A 25,795-nucleotide genomic window follows, 5' to 3' on the forward strand; every position below is an offset into this window, starting at 1 on the left:
GGCACTGCAAACGAACTCCAGATGCATGTGCCACCATGTGCATCTGGCTTACGTGGATTCTGGGGAACTAAGACCAGGACATTAGGTTTTACAGACAAGCACCTTAACCACCAAGCCATCTCTCCAACCCTGGAATTTTTTCTTTAAATTCTTTGAAATTTTCTGTATTCATTTCACAAGTTAAGGATGAGAGTTTCAGTTTCACGTCTAAAGCTGAACTTAGAATGAGCAATGAGTCCTGTCACATATTAATTTTTTTCTAAATAGCTTAGAATAGAGTACCTGGGATCCAAGAGGACCTCACTGAGGCCACCGGCTTCCATGATAGTGACCAGTTGCCGGGATAGAGGTCTTTCTGATGCTATGTGAACTCTATGAGACATTTGTTTCCTATATTCTTAAATTTCAAAGGTTAACATGGAATTTAATCATTAGCTTGGCCTCCCTTAATTTAATGTGAAATCACTTCTGGTTTTCTAACTTAGGTCTTCAATCAAACATCTTTGAAAAACTACCACAGTCTCATAGTAACCAGTTTACATTGGCACTCCTGATCACTTGATCAATTAGTTACATTTTCTGTCTTTAAAAAACCTGAGTCAAGCAGGGCATGGTGGTGAACGCCTTTAACCCCAGCACTTGGGAGGCAGAGGTAGAAGGATCACCTTGAGTTTGAGGCCACCCTCAGACTACATAGTTAATTCCAGGTCAGCCAGGGCCAGAGTGAAACCCTCAAAAAAAAAAAAAAAAAAAAGCACCCTGAGTCATATCTGAAACTAGAAGGAAATAAGTACAACTTTCTGTATCAGGAATAGTGGCGTATGACAGTAATCCTAGTACTCATGTGGCGGAAGCAATGATATTTCTGCAAGTTGGATTAGTTTGGGCAAATAGATAAACAAAAAACAGGTAGGCAGGTATGTAGGTAGATAGATAGATAATAGAAAGATAGGCATGTAATAGAGAAATAGAAAATAGATAGATAATAGCTTTTTATTCATTGATATTAACTTAGGTATTAAAAGTAATTGATACTTTCAAGTTTTCAGAGCTATAGATTAGTCTTATAAAGTCTTAATTTACTGTGTAGGATATTACCTGAAATTAGTAACTATGATAAACCACAGAGATGGTCTCATCTTTTAAAATTTAGGAATACTTAATATACATTAGGCTTTGTATCACACTGTACTCCAGAAATATGCAAAATGATAGTGACTTATTTAAAATGCTCATTTATTATATTTGTATGTTTAAGCATATGGCAAAATATTCACTATTTTTTAAAGCTGGAGTGTAGGTCAGTAGGAGTTTCTGTATCTGCTGAGTCAAAGGTGCTTTGCGAAAACAAAAGGCTGCTGAGATTAGAATCCCAGTAAGGCATTGGGAAGGAATGTTACTGATTTAAAAACACACTATGATTCCCATAAAGATTTTGAAGGGCACTCAATTGTAATGGTTCGACTTTCTGACCTGTTTCTTCCTGCTTAGGATATGTCACATACCTCATACAGTGAGGCCAGACTTACATCTCATCAGCATATGAAGCTGAGATAATAGCTTTTTTTTTTAAAAAAAAAAAAAAAAAACAAAGTGTTAGCTCTTCAGAGTGAGTAACTGTAGATGATGAAATCTCTGTCGAAAGCTAGAAAAACCATATCTGTCATTTGCAGGAAAAAGTGTCCAGACTGGACAGAATTGTCGCAGAGCACAGTCAGTTTTCCCTGGGGGTGAAAGAACTCCAAGAGTGGATGACAGATACAGTCCACCTGCTGGATTCTTACTGCCACCCAACATCTGACAAAAGCGTGCTGGACAGCAGGATGCTCAAGCTTGAGGTGCGTGGTTGTAGATATCTTATAGACTTTGGTTTCGAATGGTCTCGTCCGTATCTGCCTGGGGTTATGTCGTACTCTGTCTATGAGAAATTTCTTCGCGTTCCTGTTTGTGTGGGATAGTCACACTTATAGTTACCTCTTGCCACAGCAGATGTGGGGTGACCACAAGACAGCTGAGGCTGCCAAGAGAGGCAAGATAACAAGATACAGGTTAGGAAATGAGGTGACTCAAAGTTTATTAACTCTGAATTGAAATCACCTTCTCATATTAAAAAAACAGTGCTTATGGAGAATGGAATTTCAAATGGGAAAGTGTGGGGTTGGGGAGGGAGGGAATTACCATGGGATATATTTTATAATCATGGAAAATGTTAATAAAAATTAAAAAAAAAAAAACAGTGCTTATGGAGAACTGAAAGTCTGTTCCCCCAGCTGTGCTTGTTACCATGAACTTTACAAGCTCTTCATCCCATAATCTTTGAGGATTCATGAATGTACAGTCTCCCTTGTTTAAAAAAAAAATGGAAACAGGGCTGGAGAAATATGCCAGTGGTTAAAGTGCTTGCCTGCAAAATATAAGGACCCAGGTTCCATTCCCCAGGACCCACATAAAGCCAGATGCACAGGGCGGCACATGTATCTGGAGTTTGTTTCAAGAGGCTAAAAGCCCTGGCATGCCCATTCTCTCTCTCTCTTTCTCTCACAAAGAAATAAAATATAATATAAAAGTGGAAACATAAAATGTCAGTGGAAAGAAGGATTATTCAGAGGAGACTCAAGACCAGCAGTGCTAAGTCCACTCAGAGACCAGCAGATGACTGGCGACTGGCACTCACCAGCAAGTGACTCCCCCAGGAGCTCCATCCACACCATACTGCTATCTTCAGGACCTCCGAGCTGCTTGAAGCCAGCAATGTCAAGCAAGATAACACAGGGGGCTTCTGTGCTTATTTTACAGGCTCTGTTATCTGTGAGGCAAGAAAAGGAGATTCAGATGAAAATGGTCGTCACCAGGGGGGAGTATGTCCTGCAGAATACCTCTCCAGAAGGCATCCCTGCTATCCAGCAGCAGCTGCAGGCTGTGAAGGATATGTGGGAATCTCTCCTGTCCTCAGCAATTCGTTGTAAAAGGTGAGCAAAACCATACTCAGCACTGGCCAGCCATGACGGAAAGATGAGTGAAATACCTCCGTAACAGACTTATTTTGTCCTCCTACCTCTTTCCTTTCTACCTTCCTCCTTACTCCCTTCTTTTCTTTTTCCCTTTATCCTTCCTTTCCTGCCTCTCTTCCCTTCTTCCTTCCTTCATCAATAACTCTCCCTTCTCTTCATTTCCTCCTTTCTTTTTCTTCCTTCCATCCTCGGTCTCACTCTCTCACTCTTGCTCTCTCCTCTCATTAGAACCAAAGAATGTAAAGAGTGCAGTGGGTATAACCTTGAGTTCAGCAATATTTTGTCTATGTTGTAATATAACTAACTAAAAATGTGTTACTTTTGTTGTTATTCTTATTCCCCATTTAAAAAACAATAGATATGTATCACATAATATAAAGACAGTTTGAAACTTGAGATAATACGTCCAAGAGATAGCATCAGGGTGTGGGAAAGAGGCCAGGAAAGGAATAGAACCAAACAGATCTCAGCAATGGGCTGCTGGAACTTGCCTGCCTGGGTGGCACTGGGTAATGTCAGATGCTGTGTGCCTTAGTTATCCCTACCAAGAGTGGAGGCAGGGGGAAATAGTAAACAAACTCCCAAGAGGCAGGAGGGCAGTTGAGGGTAGAATGATAATCCCTTGGCAATCAGAGGCAGGAGGGTAGTAGATGGCTGACCTGGGGATATTTACTGGCATTTATTGTCCCCTTTGCCCTCGAGCTGTGAATGCATCAGGCACCAGGGAATATCCTCAGGCTGAGGGACCCAGGAGGCAGCATCCTCAAGTCTATTGGCCGTTCACTGCAGGGGAAGTGTGAGAGTATATGTGGGTAGGTACTGATAGTAAGTTCTGCGAGGAAACAAGGCTCAGATGGTTAGTGGGATGACTTGTATTGAGACAAGGAAGTGCCTATCCTTTGCGCAGGAGAAATGCTGACTTGTCATACTTCGACCATTTCAGGAAATTCTGTCCCTCTTGTGATTTTCTGAGTTTTAGATCTTATGTCAGCTGAGTACTATGCGCCTTCTACATTATTCCCAGACTTACCCTTCCTTCTCTTAAGTTTCAAAATATTTTATTTATTCATTTGAAAGAAGAGAGAGAGAGAGAGAATGAGAATGGGTATGCCAGAGCCTCTTGCTCCTGCAAGCAAACTCCAGATGCATGTGTCACTTTGTGCACCTGGATTTATATGGGTGTTTTGGAATCAAACCCAGGCCATCAGTCCTCAAGCAAACATCTTTAACTGCTGAGCCATCTCTCCAGCCTCTTCCTTTATTTTTTTAAAAATATTTTTTATTTATTTTAAAGAAGGAGAGAGAGCATAGGCACACCAGGGCCTCTTGCCACTAGAAACAAACTCCAAACACATGCACCACTTTGCACATCTTTCTTTACATGGGCACCGGGGGAGTGAACCTGGGTCATCAGGCTTTGTAAGCAAGTGCCATGAACCATTCATCCACCTCTCCATCCCCCTTCCTTCTTTTAACAACTCCTTTCTTTTTCTCTTGCTCTGAAGGCCCTCGTCAACTTGAGTGTCATTAAATGTGGATTCTCTACCTGCCCAGAGTACTGACTACAGGAAGGGCTTGCTCTGGGAATCCCTCTTGGGCTCATCTTCAGGCCTCTCTAGTGCCCCCTGGTTCTTGCCTCTTGTGTGGACAAACTTGGATCTAACCATTGCTTGTTTTCTGAGGCTGTCTTCACCAAAGATCCCCAGCTAGACTGGATAAGCCCTGTTCGGCTATCTGTCCCAGGCCTTTGGACCCACTGCTAGCTGGAGGGGACAGACATCAGACTCAACAGGATCCTCAGACTAGATTACTGTCCTTTCAAATCTCTTTCAGTCAGCTTGAAGGAGCTCTCTCTAAATGGACGAGCTATCAGGATGATGTGCGACAGTTTTCCAGTTGGATGGATGGAGTGGAAGGCAGCCTAAATGAATCGGACAGGCAGCACACAGAGCTGCGGGAGAAAGTGACCACTCTCGGCAAAGCCAAGGTTAGGCCCGGATCTCACACTCCTTGAAATTGCTTATCGGCTTCCGTAGAGTGCCGGGGTCAGGCGAAAGTATGATCACTTTTATACTAAACAGTGTATACACAGAATAGTTAATACTGAGTCCTGAAGTATCATATCTGTCTTTTTAAAGTAGATTTTGTTTGTGTTTAGTAGTGTGTGAAGTTTTTCTCTGCCATGACAATCATGTAGACTATGTCTATGACACAGATCATTGAAAATGTGTCCACTTTTTAATATTTTCATAAGTAAGCCTACTTGACATTCAGATGTAAATTTTCTTTATTTTTAAGTTTTAAAATATTTTTAATTATTTTTATTTATTTATTTGAGGGGGGGGCAGATATAAACACAGAGAGAGAATGGGTGTGCTAGGGCTTCTAGCCACTGCAAACAAACTTCAGACACATGTACCACCTTGTGCGTCCAGCTTACAAGCATCCTGAGTCCCTTGGCTTTGCAGGCAAGTGCCTTAATCACAAAGCCATATTGCCAGCACTGTTTTAAAATACTTATTTATTTATTTAGAGAGAGAGAGAGAGAAAGAGGGAGAGAGAAAGAAAGAATAAGCACACTAGGACCTTCAGCCTCTGCAAATGAACTCAAGACATATGCATTGCTTTGTGCGTCTGGCTTACATGGGTCCTGAAGAATTAAACCTGGGTTCTTTGGCTTTGCAGTCAAGCACCTTAACCGCTAAGCCATCTTTCCAGCTCACTTCTCTTTATTTTTTTTTATCACATTAACTTTTTTATTATTTATTTGAGAGAGAAAGAAGCAGTGGGTGGAGGAATATGGGTGCACCAGGGCTTCCTGCCACTGCAAACAAACTTCAAACTCATGTGCCACCATGCGCATCTAGCTTACGTGGGTCCTGGGGAATCGAACCTGGGTCCTTAGGCTTCACTGGCAAGCATCTTAACTGCTAAGCCATCTCTCCAGCCCCTCACATTCTTCTGTATTGCTACATATTTTTTTCTCCATTGGACTCCCCCTTTCCCTAAACCGGATATTAAACCCAAGGCCTCATATTTGCCAAGCAGGCATTGAAACACCAAGCTCCATCCCAAGCACTACATTACTGCTTTTCTACATTTCTCACATTCCTCGTGTTAGTATACTTCTGCACGTGAGGATTATTTTTACTTGTGTGCATATGCAGCCAGGTGGGGGGTGGGCACACATGTGCTTGGCACATGTGTAGAGGTCAAAAGACAACTTCTAGGTGTTGGTTCTCCTCTTCAACCTTGCTTGAGACAAGGTCTCGTAGTGTTTGCTACTGGAGGAAGGCCAGTCTGACCACAGGAACTTTCCGGACTCTCCTTGCTCCACCTCCCATTGCGGTAGGAGTTTGAGATTCCAGATGCATGCATCACATTGCTTCGGGCTTTACATGGTTGCTGGACATTTATAGGCTTGTGGAAAAAGTGCCTTCAGTCGCTGAGCCATCTCTCCAGCCCCACATGTTAAGATTCTTCAACTAGGTACATTCTAAAAACTTTCTTTTAATTGATAGTAATATTCAAACAAGAGATATTGTAGAGTTTTGATTTTTAGCCATACCCTGCTCTAGGGCACATTCACTATATATAATAACATGTCTTGAGCCATACTCCTATTTTATGCATGGAAATCCTTTAACACTAAATTAGAAACCTCCTTCCCCAGTCTCCTTATTTCTCATTCACTTCACCCCTAGTTCCTGCTGGTCCATCCTACTCACCTGAACCAGAAGACACCTGATTTCCCACTGTGTTTCTTGGCTCCATCAATGACTGCGATCATCAAATAAGGAGGAATATCTTACTTCCCCAGCTAAGAGCCTCCATTGGTTCCCCATTGTCTACAGGGTGACACTGATCCTCTTCATATGTGAGAATTCTCATCACCTCCTGTGACATGGTCACCATCCCCCGCACCTCCTTCACCTCCACCTTCCCAAACCTCACTCTATTTCTGAAACATGTGACAACTTTGAAAATCCACATCTTTGCAGAACTTTTCCCCTCCCCTCCAGGCATTGTGCCCCTCCCCCACTCTAGGTAAATAACATAGGCAAATTTGGAGCTGAAATGATGACTCTGGTTAACAGCATTTGCTTGCAAAAGTCTGGTTTCTGGGGTTCAGTTTCCCCCCATTTCCAAATAAAGTCAGGTGCACAGTGGAACATGCTTCTGAAGTTCATTTGCAGCCACAGGAGGCCCTAGTATGAACCCATTCTCCCTCCCCTCCCCCTCCCCAATATCTCTGTCAAATAAATATATATATAATATATATATATAATATATATAAATATATATACAATATATATATATATATTTTTTTTTTTTGGTTTTGAGATAGGGTCTCACTCTAGCTCAGGCTGACCTGGAATTCACTATGGAATCTCAGGGTGGCCTCGAACTCACAGTGATCCTCCTACCTCTGCCTCCCAAGTGCTGGGATTAAAGGCGTGTACCACCATGCCCAGCTTCTAATAAAATATTTTTAAAAAATGGACAAACATATTTTAGAGGAGACATGTGCACTCAGAAATAAGCATATGAATGGATAAATAATTATGAGTACTGTGAAAAAGAAAAGTGACAGGATGATAGGGAAGGCCTGTTTGAAAGAGGTGACCTGTGGACTACACCCTTAATGGGGAGATAAAATTGTCTGGGGGGACTTGGGAAAAGAATCCTCTTGCCACATGTCTGCATGGTGAGGAGGGAAAGGCCCTAGGGCACTAGGGAATGGAGAACACCTGGAGCTGAGTGAGCAGGGGAGGGTGACACAGGGTGAGTTGGGAGAGGCTGCAGGAACCTCCCACGACAATGTGCTCAGGTCTCCCGTGGACTCCTTGGCCCAGGTGGCCCTCGTCTTTCATTTGGCTCTGCCTCAGAGACTACCTTCGCAATCCAAGTGAAAGCTAAGAACAGCCTAGACTGGTTGGGAGATCAAGGGACTTCTCCCAGTGTTCTAAATTCGCCATTTGAAGACTGGTTTGGAACTGATGGCATTTAGGTCACTTGTCAACTGTACAATTAAAATCACTGTGGATACTGATATGCTTGTCATGAGTAACATGTCACTTTTTAAAAATGTTCTCTAGCTGTTAAATGAAGAAGTGCTGAGTCACAGCAGCCTGCTGGAGACCATTGAAGTTAAGGAAGCAGGCATGACAGAGCATTATGTCACACAGTTAGAATTTCAGGATCTGCAGGAGCGATACCAAGCAATCAAAGAGAGGGTCAAGGTAGGTTAACTAGGGTCCTGTGGACTCACCAAGGAAGAGTGCTCAGAAACATGATTATTTAAATACATTGATCTCAAGAATGGCAACTGGGGGCTGGAGAGATGGCTCAGTGGTTAAGCACTTGCCTATGAGCCTAAGGACCCAGGCTCGAGGCTTGATTCCCCAGGACCCACATTAGCCAGATGCGCAAGGGGGCACACACGTCTGGAGTTCGTTTGCAGTGCCTAGAAGCCCTGGCATGCCCTTTCTCTCTCTCTCCCCCTCTTTCTCTCTGTGTCTGTTGCTCTCAAAAAAATAAACAAAATTTTTAAAAAAAAAAAAAAAGAATGGCAACTGTGTGGGGACAGAACACATGAAGCCAAATGAATTTTAGTATTGCAAAGCCAACATTAGCGAAACCAAAGACTTCAGATATTGTTAGTATATCAATGATAATATAATAAATAATTCTTAACTAAAACTTAGAAATATTAATAATGGTTTCACAATTTTAGAAAGCTTCATAATAAAGATGTAAATGCCATCTTATGACTGATTATGAAAGTAGAAAATGAGAAATAATCATCATAATATTTATTATGCTCCATATAGCCATCTCAAAAAAGTCTTTTATTAACACATTCTACTCTAATAAACAAAGTTCAGAAAATTATATCTTCACTAAATTCAAATTCACACTCAAAGCACATATACATTTTTTATTAACCAAATTGAATTTTTATGGAAAGCAAAGTTACATCATTTTTGGCATGTCTAGGCAACATTTCATTAGGTCATGTGTTGGGTAATAATTCAGCAAAATGATCTTTAAGATCCTTTCAGTCATGAAGCATTTGTTTTTATATTTTGTACATAGACCTTTAAGGTTCTTTCATTTGGGAAATCATTCGTTACTCCAATAATTTAATTATTGTGCTTTTTTAAAATTCCAAAGGTTGGGCTGGAGAGATGGCTTAGCGGTTAAGCGCTTGCCTGTGAAGCCTAAGGACCCCAGTTCGAGGCTCAGTTCCCCAGGTCCCACGTTAGCCACATGCACAAGGGGGCGCACGCATCTGGAGGTCGTTTGCAGAGGCTGGAAGCCCTGGCGCGCCCATTCCCTCTCTCTCCCTCTATCTGTCTTTCTCTCTGTGTCTGTCGCTCTCAAATAAATAAATAAAATAAAAAATTTAAAAAAAAATAAAAAAAAATTCCAAAGGTGGTTTCTTACAGCACGTGAATACCTTATTTAGTAACACATTCCTGTCTTAATCATTTTCAATGTTAATCACAGGAGGCAGTAACAAAATATGAAAAACTTGTTCGCCTACACCAAGAGTATCAGAGAGACCTAAAGGCATTCGAAGTTTGGTTGGGTGAAGAACAAGAAAAACTTGACCAATACTCAGCTCTTGAGGGGGACACCCACACTCACGAGACAGCCTTGCGGGATCTTCAGGTAAAATTTAGCTGAAAACAAAGGCTTCTCCATCGTGAATATGGAGTTACTTATATTAAACCATAGGAAGTTTATATGATCTCTAATCCTGCAAAAGCTGATACGTATTGTTGTGGATAGTTGCTGCGATGAGCATCCAGCCCAGGGAGGAAGGGATTTAGTTCAAGCTTACAGAGTCAGGGGGTTAGCACCTGGGAGCAGCTAGCGAACAGGTGTGATGATCCAACCTCCCAGATATGTGTGCTCCAGGACAGTCCTGGCCCAACTTTTCTTGGCCACAGGATCCCTGAAACACAGCCTGGCAGAGGATGAGTTCTTAGTGCAGGGAGGGTCTACTCTTTCCTTTCTCAGCAGCAAGTGCACTGCTCTGCCCAGCCAATGACAAAGCCACAAGCCTCTGGTGCTTTAAGCACATTACAATCCTGAACAAGCCTAGGTTATTGTTTTAAACAATTAGCCCTTTAATCATAAACCTTTTTGTTTGCATGTAGGAAAATAAAATTTAAGAAACTCAATTGAGAGAAGTGTGGAGCACTCTGTGTATTTGAATTGGAAATTTTTTGGAATCTTTCTCCAGACTTCAGCATCAATGTTAAATGTTATATAAATATTTTATAGGGCTGAATAAATTTGTTTTTTCAAGGTAAGGTCTCACTGTAGCCCAGAATGACCTGGCCATCAATCTGTAGTCCCAGGCTGGCCTCAAACTCACAGCGATCCTCCTACTTTTACCTCCCAAGTCCTGGGAGTAAAAGCATGTGCCACCATGCCCAGCTAACTCATATTTTTTTGAGGCAGGGATGACCTCTTAAGTTGCGTCAAAGCTGAGCACGACCTTGAACTCCTGATCCTCCTACCTCTGCCTCCTGAGTGCTAAGATTATAGGTGTGTATTACCATACCTAGTAAAATCTTGTTTTTTTCTTTATATTTTATATATTTACTTATTTTGAGAGAAAGAGAGAAAGAAATAGAGAGAGAGAGAGAGAGAGAGAGAATGGGCACACCAGGGCCTCCAGCCACTGCAAACAAACTCCATATGCATGCACTACCCTGTGCATCTGGCTCACGTGGATACTGGGGAATGGAACCTGGGTCCTCAGGCTTCATAGGCAAGTGCCTTAACTACTAAGCCATCTCTCCAGCCCAAATCATATTTTTCTTATGTGAGGTGCAAGTTGGCTGGAGTGGCTTGGCTAAGGCATGTTGACGAGTCCAAGCGTGAATTGTGGGTGAGGCGTGTCATTGTGCCTTTTCCCTGTAGGAGCTGCAAGTTCACTGTGCCGAGGGTCAGGCGCTGCTCAACGCCGTGCTGCACACCAGAGAGGATGTGATCCCGGCGGGCATTCCCCGGGCAGAAGACCGCGTGTTGGAGTCGCTGCGGCAGGACTGGCAGACTTACCAGCACAGACTCTCGGAAACCCGGATGCAGTTCAACAATGTCGTGAACAAGCTGAGGCTGGTGGAACAGAAGTTTCAGCAAGTAGATGAATGGCTCAAGAAGATGGAGGAGAAAGTTAGTATCCGGACAGAGCGTCAGTCTAACCGGGCAACTAAGGAGATGCAGCTACACCAGATGAAGGTATAATTCCTGGAAATCCCTGATGCTTGCCAAAGCAACTCATCTTTGCATAATTTGTTTCATTAAAACATTGAGTGAGTCTCTGTCCAAAGCGTAGATTTTTGCAAGATCCTTTCCGTCTCTCTCTACTTACTTATGAAATGGTGTACTTTCCTTGGAATTAATTTTTAAATTCATCTTTAACAGATTATAGGTTAGTGGAAATATTTTGTATTTTCTTCTTATGTCCATAAGCCTTGCTTTGCAAAACTATGCAAATGATAACATTGTAAAGACTAAGTTTATGATTCTAATATGAATTTTCTCTAATATCTGATTAATAATTCATTAATTTTATTCTCATTCTTAAGTAACTTTCATACATATACCTAAAAGAATACGTAGGTCTTGGGAACTTTTTTCATTATTCATTTAAGTATTTTAAAATCAATCAAAGTCAAAAGAAGATGGACAAATGTATAACACTTTCTTCAAAAAGTTTTTGAACCAAAATATACAAAAGTACCCAAACTCACAAGCATACAGTGCTAATCATAGTGTTAGAAAATCATTCACGAGGATTACATCCAACACCTCTTTAAAACTACAGAAGTCATGTTTTTAAAATATTATTTATTTATCTGAGAGAGAAAAAGGGAGGGAGGGAGGGAGGGAAAGAGAGAGAGAGAGAGAGAGAAAGAAAGAGAGAGAGAGAGAGAGAGAGAGTGAGAATGGGCACGTCAGGGCCTCCAGCCACTGCAAACGCACTCCAGATCCATGTGCCCCTTATGCATCCGGGTTACATAGGTCCTGGCAAATCAAACTGGGATCCTTTGGCTTCGCAGGCAAACGCCTTAAATGCTAAGCCATCCCACCAGCGCTGAGGTCATGTTTTATTAAGGAGATATATCCAGCGTTTGTCTTGTTCAGGACTGGCTGGGATTGGGGCTTTTTCTCTGACTCTTGTACCATTTCAGAAGTGGCATGAAGAGCTGTCAGGGCGCAGAGATGAAGTGGAGGAGGTGGGAGCCAGAGCACAGGAGCTCCTGGATGAGAGTCATGTGGACAGCAGGATGAGTGGCCAGGCCACCCAGTTGACCTCTAGATACCAGGCATTGCTCCTCCAAGTGCTGGTGAGTCCACCCTCACTCCTCGTGGCAGAACATCCAGCATCACAGGCCTAAATACTCTTCCTTCACTAAGCACCACTGAAGACGTCCAGTGGTCTGTGAAGGCTCCTGCCCAGGGCTTTTGTTACAATTCATTTTCCCCCTTTTCTTCCATAGGAGCAAATCAAATTCCTGGAAGAGGAAATTCAGAGTTTGGAAGAAGCTGAATTATCACTCAGTTCCTATTCTGATTGGTATGGCTCCACTCATAAAAACTTCAAGAACGTGGCTTCCAAAATTGATAAAGTGGACAAAGCGATGATGGGGAAGAAGTTGAAGACCCTGGAGGTGGGCTTGCGTCCCTCGGGCTTCTCTGACCTCTCCTGTTCTCTCACTACAAGTGCCTCCCGTGAGCAGACACTGGAAGCTCATGTGTTCACGCTGTGCCATGTGATTGATGATCCTCATGATTCAATTCAAAGACATAAATTCTTTGAGACCAAACCTGGCTTTCACTTACGTGTGAAGGGTTTTTCTCCAACAGTTGCCCACCAGGTCTTAACTAAGGACAGTTTAGACATTTACATGAGAAAAAAAAAAAAGAAAAGGGAATGCAGAACTCATAGCCAAGTGTCTTCACCCAGGTGAAACTCAGATCTTTGGGGAATTTGCTGAAGGTGAAAGGTACATTGAGGGCTGGAGAGATGGCTTAGCGGTTAAGCGCTTGCCTGTGAAGCCTAAGGACCCCGGTTTGAGGCTCGGTTCCCCAGGTCCCACGTTAGCCAGATGCACAAGGGGGCGCACGCGTCTGGAGTTCGTTTGCAGAGGCTGGAAGCCCTGGCGCGCCCATTCTCTCTCTTTCCCTCTATCTGTCTTTCTCTCTGTGTCTGTCGCTCTCAAATAAATAAATAAAAAATTTAAAAAAAAAAGGTACATTGAGTTCTTCAGTTTCCGGTTTGTACATTGATCAAGAATTTTAAAAGCTTTCTGGATGGAAAGAGGCTTTCTAATTTCTTGATAGGTCAGACCTGGATACAAACTTCAAAAAAACTTAGGCAGGTAGACTCAAAAAATGGTACCTGGGGGCTGGAGAGATGGCTTAGTGGTTAAGCACTTGCCTGTGAAGCCTAAGGACCCTGGTTCGAGGCTTGGTTCCCCAGGTCCCACGTTAGCCAGATGCACAAGGGGGCACACGCTTCTGGAGTTCGTATGCAGAGGCTGGAAGCCCTGGCGTGCCCATTCTCTCTCTCCCTCTATCTCTCTTTCTCTCTGTGTCTGTCGCTCTCAAATAAATAAATAAAAATTTTAAAAAGAAAGGTACCTGGAAGACCATTAATTTCTGAGATGAATAAGACTCACTTTCTGTCCACTGTCTTTCTCAGGTATTGTTAAAAGACATGGAGAAAGGCCACGGCTTGCTGAAGTCAACCCGGGAGAAAGGCGAAAGAGCTATAAAATACTTAGAGGAAGGTGAGGCAGAGACATTGAGGACAGAAATCCATGACCACATGGAACACCTGAAGGAACTGACCAGCACTGTCCGAAAAGAACACATGTCCCTGGAGAAAGGTCTTCACTTAGCCAAGGAGTTCTCAGATAAGTGGAAGGCGCTGAGTAGGTGGATAGCAGAATACCAGGAAATCCTCCATGCTCCACAAGAACCCAAAATGGAACTATATGAGAAAAAAGCTCAATTATCAAAATACAAGGTAGGTCCTTGCTGCCCATTAACAGATAATGTGTAGATGTCAGACAGGAACCAAATGAGAGAGAGAGAGATCATTCCCAAAATGCATGACCATGCAAGTGCTACAACTCACATCAGACAAATCCTTTCTGGTGTTAACCTATGTAGATTTATTTGACTACATACACCACGTTGGAGTTTTGTGTTTTTCTTTTTCTATTACCCGTTTATGAGAACTGGCAACCAAAGTTGATATAATTAATCAGTGGAGATCACTCTCTGAGAATTGCAATCCTGTTATACAGATCCAAGTAATCTGTATCAGGCTCCTGTATCTATAAATATTATCTATTCCATGTAGAAGTTACGTTGATTTTTTTTCTTTTTATTGGTATCCATGGCCAAAGAATGTGACATGGCAAATGTAAAAAGACACATCACAGTTTAAAGACAGTAAGTTCTAATTGACTAACTATAGCTAAACCCCATAGAAATGAGGTTGGAAATAGTGATGTTGATTCAGTTATATATACTTATACACACACAGATATTTTACCTGTTCAGAATGTTGAGACAGTTATGAAAGCTCACATGCAGATAATCTATTTCAAGTGGGCCTGGATGACATAGTGATTGATGGTCTTTAGGAATGACGGTGTACTGGCCTAACACAAAGCTTTTACTGCAGAAGTTTGAGCAAGCAACTCCAAGTGATATGTCTGTGTGGCCTTAGCCTAGATCTGTCCTGTGAAAATGCCCATGAGAATCTCAGTCTCTTCTCCTCCCCTTCACCCACCAAATCCCTCATATATTTAAGGACCATTTTCATCCCATTTCAGTAAGTTTGCAGCTTCATTCATCTCCCTAGGGCCACATCTAACTCAAGCTGGAATAGATGTCATGATCTCTAAAAAAAAAAAATAGTGGCTTCACTCCCTTTCATGTTAAGATCTGTTTGTCTCTACTAAAAGTAATGAAGTGAGAGATAAAAGCATAAACTGTGTTCAACTTAGCTCAATGGAATTCCTTTCCGTCGTGCTCTGCTTGTGCCGTACTTGGAAACTGGATTAGCCATGATGTCTATCTCTAATGCTTTCTGTTACTGATTCAATAAACATTTACCTGATCTTTCTCTGAGGCAGCTCATGTCCCACTTGCCACAGACATCCATCTGTTTATACTCATCTTGTTCACATGGCTGAGCCAGCTCTGTGTATTCTTTTCTTTTCTTTTCTTTTTGTATTTTGAAGCAGAGTCTCTCTCTAGACCAGGCTAACCTGGGATTAATTATATTAGTCTCAGGGTGGCCTTGAACTCACAGTGATCATCCTACCTCCACCTCCCAAGGGCTGGGATTACAGAGGTGTGCCACCACACCCAGATTATTCATTAGTATCATTATTATTATTTTCTTTGTGGTGCAAGTCTCTGCAACAAGTGGTGCTATCCCATGAGCCATCTGTGACCTCATTGCAAGAGAAAGGTGAAGCGCTCCTGGAACTGGTACAAGATGTGACCCTAAAGGACAAACTACATCAGCTTCAACATGACTACCAGAACCTCTGCAGCATAGGGAAGGTGAGAGAGAAAACAATCTGCTATAAATGATGTTGACTTGCCAAGATGTATGCCCTCCCTTCTTCCCCTCTGCTGGAGAGTTTAAAGGACTGGTAGTGGACAAGGCCTTTAAATTGCATGATAACTGTTTTATTCCATTCTTTTGAATTTTTTAAATTTTCATTTATTTGTTTGAGAGCGAAAGAGGGAGAGGGAAGAAGGGAGAGAGGGAGAGAGAGAATGGGCATACCAGTGCATGCATCTAGCTTATGTGGGTCCTGGGGAATCTAACCTGGGTCCTTTGGCTTTCCAAGCAAGCACCTTAACCACTAAACCATCCTGTTAGGCCCTCCATTCTTGATAGTTTTCTAATAATTAATTAGTGGTGGGACTGGAACCCAGGACCCTACATGTGCTGAACATGGATTCTACCACTGCTAAGCCCCCAGACCCATCCCCGTAGGTTTCTGATACAAGCCACTCTATGTACTGCATGAGCTACCCTAGACATTATTGAAATACAGAATAGATTTGAGTAGGTTTGTTTTACTTATTTATTTTATTTTGCCATGAAAGTCACTTCTGATAGACATCTGGTTTCACAGGAGCATGTCTCTAGCCTGGAGGCCAAAGTCAGAGACCATGAGGATTACAACAGTGAGCTCCAGGAGGTAGAAAAGTGGCTCCTGCAGATGTCCAGCAGGCTGGTGGCCCCTGACCTTCTGGAGACGAGTAGCCTGGAGACCATTACCCAGCAGCTCGCCCATCACAAGGTAGGGGTCCATCTGATCTCCAGTTGCTGACTATAGGATGGCTTTAACCACCCTTCCTCTCTCTCTCTCTTTCAAACCTGATTAAAAAATGGTTCCTGGGACTGGAGGGATGGCTTAGCGGTTAAGGCACTTGTGTGCAAAGCCAAAGGACTCAGGTTCGATTCCCCAGGATCCATGTAAGCCAGAAGCACAAGGGGGTGTGTACCTCTGGAGTTCATTTGCCATGGCTGGAGGCCCTAGTGTGCCCATTCTCTCTATCTCTCTCTCTGCTTGCAAATACATAAATATTAAAATTTTTTTTAATTATTTATTTATTTATTTGAGAGCGAAAGACACAGAGAGAAAGACAGATAGAGGGAGAGAGAGAGAATGGGCGCGCCAGGGCTTCCAGCCTCTGCAAACGAACTCCAGACGCGTGCGCCTCCTTGTGCATCTGGCTAACGTGGGACCTGGGGAACCGAGCCTCGAACCGGGGTCCTTAGGCTTCACAGGCAAGCGCTTAACTGCTAAGCCATCTCTCCAGCCCTAAAAATTTTTAAAAATGGTTCCTGTTCCCCAATCTAATCCCTGAGAATGCTCACTAGAGAATACAAGGGAATTACTGTGTGAGCTACAATCCAGCAGAGAGCTGTGTCCAACACTGGGGGCCTGGGCTATGCACTATTGTGCCCCCTTGATGGGTGATATGACGTCTCTTTCCTTTAGCCTGTCATCTGCTTAACAGGGGCAACATACATTTATTAGGACTTCTATATGCTTCCTGGATTATCTCACAGTTGCTAAATTAATGGTCAGTGTCAATGTTATTTGTATTAATATAAATGTTGTTGTATATAAATTAGATATAATATACATTTATATTCAGATTTTAGATTTCTACACATATTAGAGGAGTAAATATGTGTAATTAGAAGACTTTAGATTTAAAAAGAAAATCTGACACATGGGTAGACATCTCTAACTCTGGTTACAAACCCATGGAAAAGGTACCCACCCCTTACACATAGTCTTAAAGTTACCTCATCGTCCTTATGACTAACCCCACAGACTCACCCACCCTCCCCATTGGCGGGTTCCTGAAAACTATGTGTGCGCCTTTTCAATTAATGCATAGCCATGATAGATGGCAACATTCTTTCTAAAGCCCCGGTAGACAGCTAAATTTTGATATTAGGCTTTCTGTTTCTGAGTGGGCTGTTTCAAACAAAAGGCGGGGCGACACTAAGTTTGGGAGGTTACTAGCTCTCCACGTGCCTCGCTTCTGCAGGCCATGATGGAAGAAATTGCCGGTTTCGAAGACCGCTTGAACAGCCTTCAAGTCAAAGGGGACGCTTTAGTAGACCAGTGTGCGGACCACCTGCAAGCCAAGCTGAGGCAGAGTGTGCGTGCCCACCTGCAGGGCACAAGGGACAGCTACTCGGCAATCTGCAGCACAGCCCAGAGGGTGAGTCTTCCAGAATGTTCTATGGTGACGATGTTCCACCTTCTTGTTTTGAGACAGGGACATACTGATGTGCTCAGATCAACCGAGAGCTTCTTACCCTCCTGCCTCTGGCTGCCTGCCTGCTGGCTGGGCTTACAGGCATGCACTACCAGGCATCACGAAACACCTTTCTTTTTTATTTTTAACTAGAATGAGAATGAATGAGGGGCAGCCTAAATGAAGAAGAAAATAATAAATGTGTCAGTGTCAGGAATGCATTTGCTTATTACTTCTTTTGTATCAGTGATGAAAGGAATGCCAGATTAAACTTTTTTTCTTCTTTTCTTTTTTTAAACGTATTTAAAATTTTTTTGTTTATTTATTTATTTGACAGCAACAGAGAGACAGAAAGAGGCAGAGAGAAAGAGAATGGCACGCCAGGGCTTCCAGCCACTGCAAACGAACTCCAGACATGTGCGCCCCCTTGTGCATCTGGCTAACGTGGGTCCTGGGGAATCAAGCCTCGAACCGGGGTCCTTAGGCTTCACAGGCAAGCACTTAACCGCTAAGCCATCTCTCCAGCCCTTTCTTCTTTTCTTGACCAAAGTTTGCTTGGGAAAAGCACCATCTTGACATCTAGGAAACACAAGATTGTTTCCCAATGTATCTTTATGAATAAAGTGTAAATCAGTTGGATTGTTAAGGATGGATTAATTGCCAAGACATGTCAGGGAAAAAAAAAATCTTGAATGAGGTAATTTTTGTTCTGAAATGTAACTTCCAAAGTGAAAAACGGGCCTCAAACACCTCTATAGGCTGTAAGTTGGTTCTAGCCTGACCATACCTCTAGAGCACAAGCATCACAGTTACAGAAACAAACTTATGCTTAAAAATGGGATTTTAGGGCTGGAGAGATGACTTGGCGGTTAAGCGCTTGCCTGTGAAGCCAAAGGACCCCGGTTCGAGGCTCGGTTCCCCAGGTCCCACGTTAGCCAGATGCACAAGGTGGCGCACGCGTCTGGAGTTCGTTTGCAGTGGCTGGAGGCCCTGGCGTGCCCATTCTCTCTCCCTTTCTCTCTCCCTCTCTCTCTCTCTCTGTCTCTTTCTCTCTCTGCCACTCTCAACTAAATAAATAAAAATGGACAAAAACAAATACTTTTTAAAAAATGGGATCTTATTTTTTACCTAAACTTCTGATACATATTCATGACAATTCATGTTAGATTGTGAAATGTGGGTAGATTGAGAGTGTGGGGATTGCCGTTTGCAATATCCTGGGCTACCTGCAGCCACCATAGATGTGTCTGTGATGTGAGGGTGTCCTGAGGAAGACAAGCATTTCAATGGACTGGTTGGTGAGCCTCACCCAATGCCAGCGAGGGTCTCTGCATAGAAATCAGCTCTCTCGCAACATGTTCTATCTCAGGTGTACCAGAGTTTGGAACAAGAACTTCAGAAGTATGTCAGCAGGCAAGACACCCTGCAGCAATGTCAGGCGTGGCTGGCTTCGGTCCAGCCAGACATAAAGCCCAGTCCACAGCCTCCTCTCAGCCGGGCAGAAGCCGTGAAGCAGGTAAGAGACTCCGGAGCAATCACTGCTCTTATGAGTCAATTCATTCATTCGAAACGTGAGGAGCATCACTGATAAGTCAGGCTGCACTGGCTCTTCGGAATAGCAAGGAGAAAGTACATGCCAGACCTCGGGTATAGTCTAGCTTATGTTACAGCCAGGGAGATGAGGGCTAGAACTGTGAGAGTGATAGACACTGGCATGTGGACCCGATTCAGTAGAAAGAATGCAGCTTCCATAGCCAAAGATCAATTCCAAAACCTGATCAGCAGGAGACTGCGTGCTCCATCACTTAATTTCCCTCAGCCTCACTTTCTTATTGTGTCAAGTGATGAGCAAAAGTGCATTCATTCCCTAGCATCCGGGGTGGGGGAGTGGTAGAGATGATTTCAGAGCTGTTATGGGTACCAGAATATGCAGGTGAAATCCTTTATATCACGATGGTATGTGTAACACTGGTACATAACTCACTCATCCACCCAGATTCTGTACATCCTTTCTAGATTATTTAAGATAGCAAATGTAATGTAATCTGACATAAACGGTGGAATCTTGGAGTAGAGGGCCAGCTATATACAAGCTTTTCAAAGTTATAATGAAATTCAAATGTCATATCACAAATGAACAAGATCTGTAAACAAATGTAACAAGAGCGTCTCTCCCACCAGAGGTTTTTTTTTTTTTTTCTTTCCACAAACAAGATGCTTAGGAAATGATTGCTGAATGAAAGATGACAGGGTTGTTAATTATCATGTGGAAGGAAGTTATTTCATATCATATGGCATCTCCAAGCTTAAAATTCTGTGACTGAGACTTATTGCATTATGGGATAATATTTTTAAACATTATATATATGTGTGTGTATATATATATGCATATATATATATATATATATATATATTTAGTTAGTTACTTAGTTAGTTGTTAGTCATTTGAGAGGTAGAGAGAAAGAGAAAGAAGAGGCACATATACAGAAAATGGGCATGCCAGGGCCTCCAGCCACTGAAATAAACTCCAGGTGCATGCATCACCTTGTGCATCTGGCTTATGTGGGTCCTGGGGAATCAAACCTGGGTCCTTAAGGCTTCTTAGGTAAGCACCTTAACTGCTAAGCCATCGCTCCAGCCCCTAGAAGAATATTTTTTAAAATGTATGCAGCGCTTATCTTGTAGGAAAATATCTTAGAGGAATTCAGTGGTGTATGTTACTGCTGTCAGATAAGAATTAATGATATGAAGTAAAAAGAATTCAATATTCTTACCACTGAGATTAATATAATTCATTTGTTTATTTCATCCCAATAGAGTGTATTTAATCCATTCCCAAGATATGCTACCATAAGTGACTTACATTACTTAAGTCCTGAAAATTACATACCAGTGTACATGCTATATTTTATAAAGCATCGTATCAGCACAAATGAAAAGTGACTGTCTTTGAGTTAAGAAGAAAGAATTAAAGACTATCTAGATTCCAGTTGATTTTACAATTTCAGCATATATCCATTATATAAAACAATGGGTTTGTGATGCTTTCACTTCTCTATAACATCCTTTGATTACTCCTTGTCCCCTTTCTATTTTCATCTCTTTTTCATCCCTTATATTCCCCCATGAGAAATAATATATGATCCTTATTTTTCTGCATCTGGTTTATTTCACTTAACATAATACGACCATCTCCAGTTCCATCCATTTTCCCACAAAGAATATGATTTAATTCTCCATTGTATCCACATGATACATTCCCTTTAGACTGTGAGCTTTCTTCAGCATTGCTTGGCTCATGGATCTTTAGTAGCAGTGTCTTTTATTCTAAACAATCCACCCAGAAGCTTATTTTTCTCCTTGATTTCCCAGAAAGGGAGAGAAGGAAACAAAGTGTGACTCCCTATGTCCTGCTGGAACAGGACAGGACTTACTGTGCTCCCCAGAATAACTTGTAACCACAGAGACTGATCCTGCTTGAGTTCCAGATTGCATGGCTCTGTGGTCCTCTGACTCTGCCCTCCCCTGTGTGTGCCTCCCACTTGGAAGCTGCCACACAGGAGAATTAGAAGTTGCAGACACATGTGGGTTTCACGTGCACTGAAAGGGAAGGGATCTTGTTTTGATTCCGTTCTTTTTTGTTTTGTTCTAATTTGTGTTTTCCTTGACAACTGCTGTCTTCGTGTGAAACTGAGCAGGCCTCCAATGGTCAGCTAGTATAGGCCTATGATTGGAGAATCCCACTAGTGACAACTCCAAACAACCCCAAAGAGTGGCAGATCCAGGGTCTGGCATCCACGATGTGATTCTCAAAGTGCATTCTGTCACTCTGGCATCTCCCTGTGCTAAATACCCCACAAATACGTAACAATATACTCTGCATGACCGCAAGAAACAGTCATTGGATTCCATTCAGAATAGCCAAGAAAGAGAGAGACAGAGAGAATAGGTGTGCCAGGGCCTCTAGCTACTGCAGAAAAACTCCAGATGCATGCACCATTTTGTGCATCTCATTTTACACGGGTCCTGGGGAATTGAACCTGGGTCCTTAGGCTTTGCAGGCAAGTGCCTTAACCACCAAGCCATCTCTCCAGAACCCCCATGTGTTTATAAGACATAAAATACAAATTGGGGAGATGAGGAAAAGCACTCCTATTTGCCTTTGAAGTTAACTTTAGCAAAAATCCTTTTGGCAACTTTTCAAGCATTGATGCATCCAGGAATCTTGGAATTAAGCCAACCATACATCTCAGAATAAATTTAAATTTAAAATTTAAACTGCTGGGGTTAGGGAGGTTGCTGAGTGGAAAAATGCTCATCTTGCAAGCAAGAAGACCTGAGCCCAATCTCCATTCCCCATGGTGGTGTGGTCCTGTAATCCCAGCATTGGAGAGGAGGAGACAGGAGCATCCCTGAAACTTGCTGCCTGCCAACCTAGCCCGATTAGTGAGTCCCAGGCCAGTGAAAGGTCACCTCACAAAGACGTGGAAGACATTCCTCGGGTTAACATCTATAATTGTCCTCTGGCCTCCACACATCCTAACATGTATATATGCATACATGCAAAAAACCTAACAATAAAAAGTCAAACAACCCACTCACAAAATGGGGCAAAGAGCTGTACAGGCAGGTCACAGAAGAAGAAGTACAAATGGCAAACACACACACATCTCGAGTTCCTTTGCACTGGCAGGACACCCCTGACATTCGGATTCTCCCCCTCACCATAAATAAAACAAATCCAGGAGCTGCTGAGAGCTCAACACAGATGTAGACATAAAGTGCACCCGCCGTGGCTCAGGGAATTTGGTGGAAGAGGGGGGCCAGACGGATTGTAAGAGCCACAGGCTGGGAAGGAATAGCAAGAGGCATTGCCTCCCCCACAATGACTGACTCCTGCTCTCACAACTCATAACCCATGACTCCATGGTGAGCACCAGCAATCCCACTAAGGGGTTGGGGGCTTTAGTGGAACGGGGCCAGGGAGGAGGGGAATGATGATACCAATACTTGATGTGTCTGTAGTAAGTTTCAAATAAATAAATAAATAAATAAATAAATAAATAAATAAATAAACAAACAAACAAACATGTATGTATGTATGTATGTTTTCAGGGTTATTCTTCTGTGAAGTCTTAGAGATACACGGAATGAAATAGCAGAGCTCTGTCCTCACACGTCACTCGTCACTCTGACCACTGTTGTCTTTTCCACCAAGTTTTAGCATTGTGAAACGCTGCTGTGCATGTTTGTTTGCTATTGTATCGTCTATAATTCTCATCAGAACCTAAGTGGCTATGGAGATGTCTCTGTAGCTTAGGGTTACTTGCTTACAAAGCCTACTGGCCCAGGTTCAATTCCCCAGTAGCCACATAAAGCCAGATGCACAAAGTGGCACATGCGCCTGGAGTTCATTTGCAGCAGCAAGAGGCCCTGGTACACCCACACTCTCTGTGACTCTGGTCAGAAGTGAAAAAAAAAATATATATATATATACAAATATATATATATATATATTTAAAGAACATATGTACCAGGAGAGCTAGGGTTGTTCTGTGTGGACTGCTTTATGTCCAGTATTTAAATCTCAACTTGTCTAGGCCCTCATCACTCTCAAAGAAACCCATTTCTCCATGTTTCCTCTATTGGGCTCATGGAAAGGAAAACAGAGGAGATGAGCTTCTTGCAGAGAAAGGAAGCCCAGTGCTTTTGCCTTCCTCCAGTGAGGCCTCTCACCTCACTTGGATTGTGGCCTTGACTTTAAGATACACAAAAGTCCGTGAAGAAGCAAGACAGTCCATTGTGGATTCTCTGAGATGAAATCCCAGTGGGACTCAGGGGACTCTGGAAAGAAAGGCTGTAGACAGAAAATCTGGAAAGACTGGAGGCATGCCTCGGGGTTCCCTCGTTCCAAGACCAGGCAGACAGCTCTCCTCATAACAAGAAGCAGATGGACAGTCACAACACCCAGTCCGTGTGTCGGAATCTTCTATGAATCATGAGGATGTTTCAGGATAAATAGGAAAACACTGAGATGACAAGATTATTTTTGAAAGGCCAATAAAATATTGCAAGGCTACACAATGTTTGCTACCCAAGTACTGTACACTTCCGTCTCACGCTAACCATTGTCGTTCTTCAGGTAAAGCACTTCAGAGCTTTGCAGGAGCAGTGCAGGACCTACTTGGACCTCCTTTGTTCCATGTGTGACTTGTCAAACTCTTCAGTGAAAACTACAGCCAAAGACATTCAACAAACAGAGCAGCTGGTAAACAAACAAACAAACAAACAAACAACAATAACAAATGCACATATATTATCACATTAAGTTGTCTGTTTTATTGTGTTCTCCTATTCAAAAGTTTTATGAGTCTTAAAGAATATTTCCCTTGAATTATTCTTAAATATTTTATTATTACTTATTATTTATTTGAGTGGGGGGAGAGAGAGAGAAGGATAGAGAGAATGGGTGCACCAGGGTCTCCAGCCACTGCAAATGAACTCCAGATGCATGTGCCACCTTGTGCATCTGGCTTATGTGGGCCCTGGGGAATTGAACCTGGGTCCTTTGGCCTTACAGGCAAGTGCCTTAACAACTAAACCATCTCTCCAGCCCTCATGCATTATTCTTGCTATGATATTCCCATAGTCATTATAATAAATCAATATTTTAATCAATATGTAAATTTCCACCAAGTCCTACAAATACCTGCAGGCTGAAACTGACAAGCTGGAATTGTACATGATTCATTTAGTCTCATTCAGCTACTGCCGTTACCTCCTTCCTCTTCTTGCTTCTTAATTACCATTATCTCTCTCCCTTTCCTGCTTTTCAATACCCTTTTTTGGTTCTTTTCTCCTTTTTTCATTTTTCTCTTCAAGTAACACTTAAAGGTGGCCTTGTGACCCTAGCTTTATTGTAGCAAAGGCACCAGAGAACATAGCATCTGTCACGATCCCTCTCATTTTGGCAGCGGTTATGGAGTATGTTGCTGGAAGTCCTCACAGGCTGCCTTGAGCCTCTGTGGAAAGTGCTGGGGGGTCTGATGGGCACCTGCGCGGCCGGCAGATCTCCACCACTGCCCTGATGCTTCCGCACACCGCAGCGAGTCCTGCTGGGGAGAAAAGTGGGGCTTGGTTTCCTTATTTAATTTGTTAAATAGTCACGTAATAATATTGAAATGTAACTATGATACAAGGGGGAAAACAGTGTAAAAATGATCCAGAGAAAAACGAAAGTCTTAAAATAGTGTTTTCATCTTTTCTATTATTAAGGTTAGACTTGAAAACTTTTTGTTATTTATTTTTTTAACAGCTTATGCAATTTTATTCTCTGTCCCCTGTTCCTGTTTCCCTGGGGACCCTCATCTTTGGGGTTAAATCTTTTTAAAGGATAATAGAATCCATATCTTGGCTATAAATGATTCATTGAAACACATTATATAGTTTCAGAAGCCAGAAAAGCAAATGGAAAGATATATGTGCACACACACACACACGTATGTATAAAACATTAATAACTCAATATGTAGCTGGTGGGTGTCTTGTACCTTTAATCCCAGCACTTAGGAAGTGGAAGCTGGAGGATTGCCAGGAGTTCAAGGCAAGCCTAACCTCCACAGTGAGACCCTGGTACAAACACAAGCAAACACATATAAAAACCCTGGTGTTTTACTAGGTGGAAAGACGCCGTGTAAAAGAGAACACGACAATGTGCTTCTAGTTACCTCAACACCAAATCCATGAGTCAAGCAGAGGTCTATTATAAGACCCAATGTGAAAAGCTATTTGGGCAACTTTTTAACTAATACGTTGTTTGAATGTCTTGGCCTATACAACACTGATTGAAAATGTATGGCATAGATTTTTGGATACTTAAATTCTATGAAAATCTAAACTTCAAGTAAAATCTGCTTTTCCTGAAGCAAATTTAAAAAGTC

General features: G+C 42.4%; 1 protein-coding gene across 6 annotated transcripts in view; it reads left to right on the forward strand.

Annotated features, from left to right (window-relative positions):
- Syne1 (spectrin repeat containing nuclear envelope protein 1) overlaps positions 1–25,795 on the forward strand; it is a 290,715-nt gene that overhangs the window by 43,096 nt on the left and 221,824 nt on the right. For all 6 annotated transcript variants that reach the window (XM_045158726.1, XM_045158729.1, XM_045158728.1 and 3 more), the window contains exons 21-34: positions 1,674–1,838; positions 2,797–2,969; positions 4,845–4,998; positions 8,111–8,254; positions 9,525–9,689; positions 10,953–11,270; positions 12,227–12,382; positions 12,536–12,706; positions 13,741–14,067; positions 15,471–15,623; positions 16,208–16,375; positions 17,643–17,819; positions 19,225–19,371; positions 23,998–24,123. In XM_045158726.1, coding sequence (XP_045014661.1) covers positions 1,674–1,838; positions 2,797–2,969; positions 4,845–4,998; positions 8,111–8,254; positions 9,525–9,689; positions 10,953–11,270; positions 12,227–12,382; positions 12,536–12,706; positions 13,741–14,067; positions 15,471–15,623; positions 16,208–16,375; positions 17,643–17,819; positions 19,225–19,371; positions 23,998–24,123 — 2,544 coding nt within the window. The remainder of the gene's footprint in view (positions 1–1,673; positions 1,839–2,796; positions 2,970–4,844; positions 4,999–8,110; positions 8,255–9,524; positions 9,690–10,952; positions 11,271–12,226; positions 12,383–12,535; positions 12,707–13,740; positions 14,068–15,470; positions 15,624–16,207; positions 16,376–17,642; positions 17,820–19,224; positions 19,372–23,997; positions 24,124–25,795) is intronic.

This window comes from Jaculus jaculus, chromosome 9 (genome assembly GCF_020740685.1).
Source record: "Jaculus jaculus isolate mJacJac1 chromosome 9, mJacJac1.mat.Y.cur, whole genome shotgun sequence".
Taxonomy (NCBI): Eukaryota; Metazoa; Chordata; class Mammalia; order Rodentia; family Dipodidae; genus Jaculus; species Jaculus jaculus.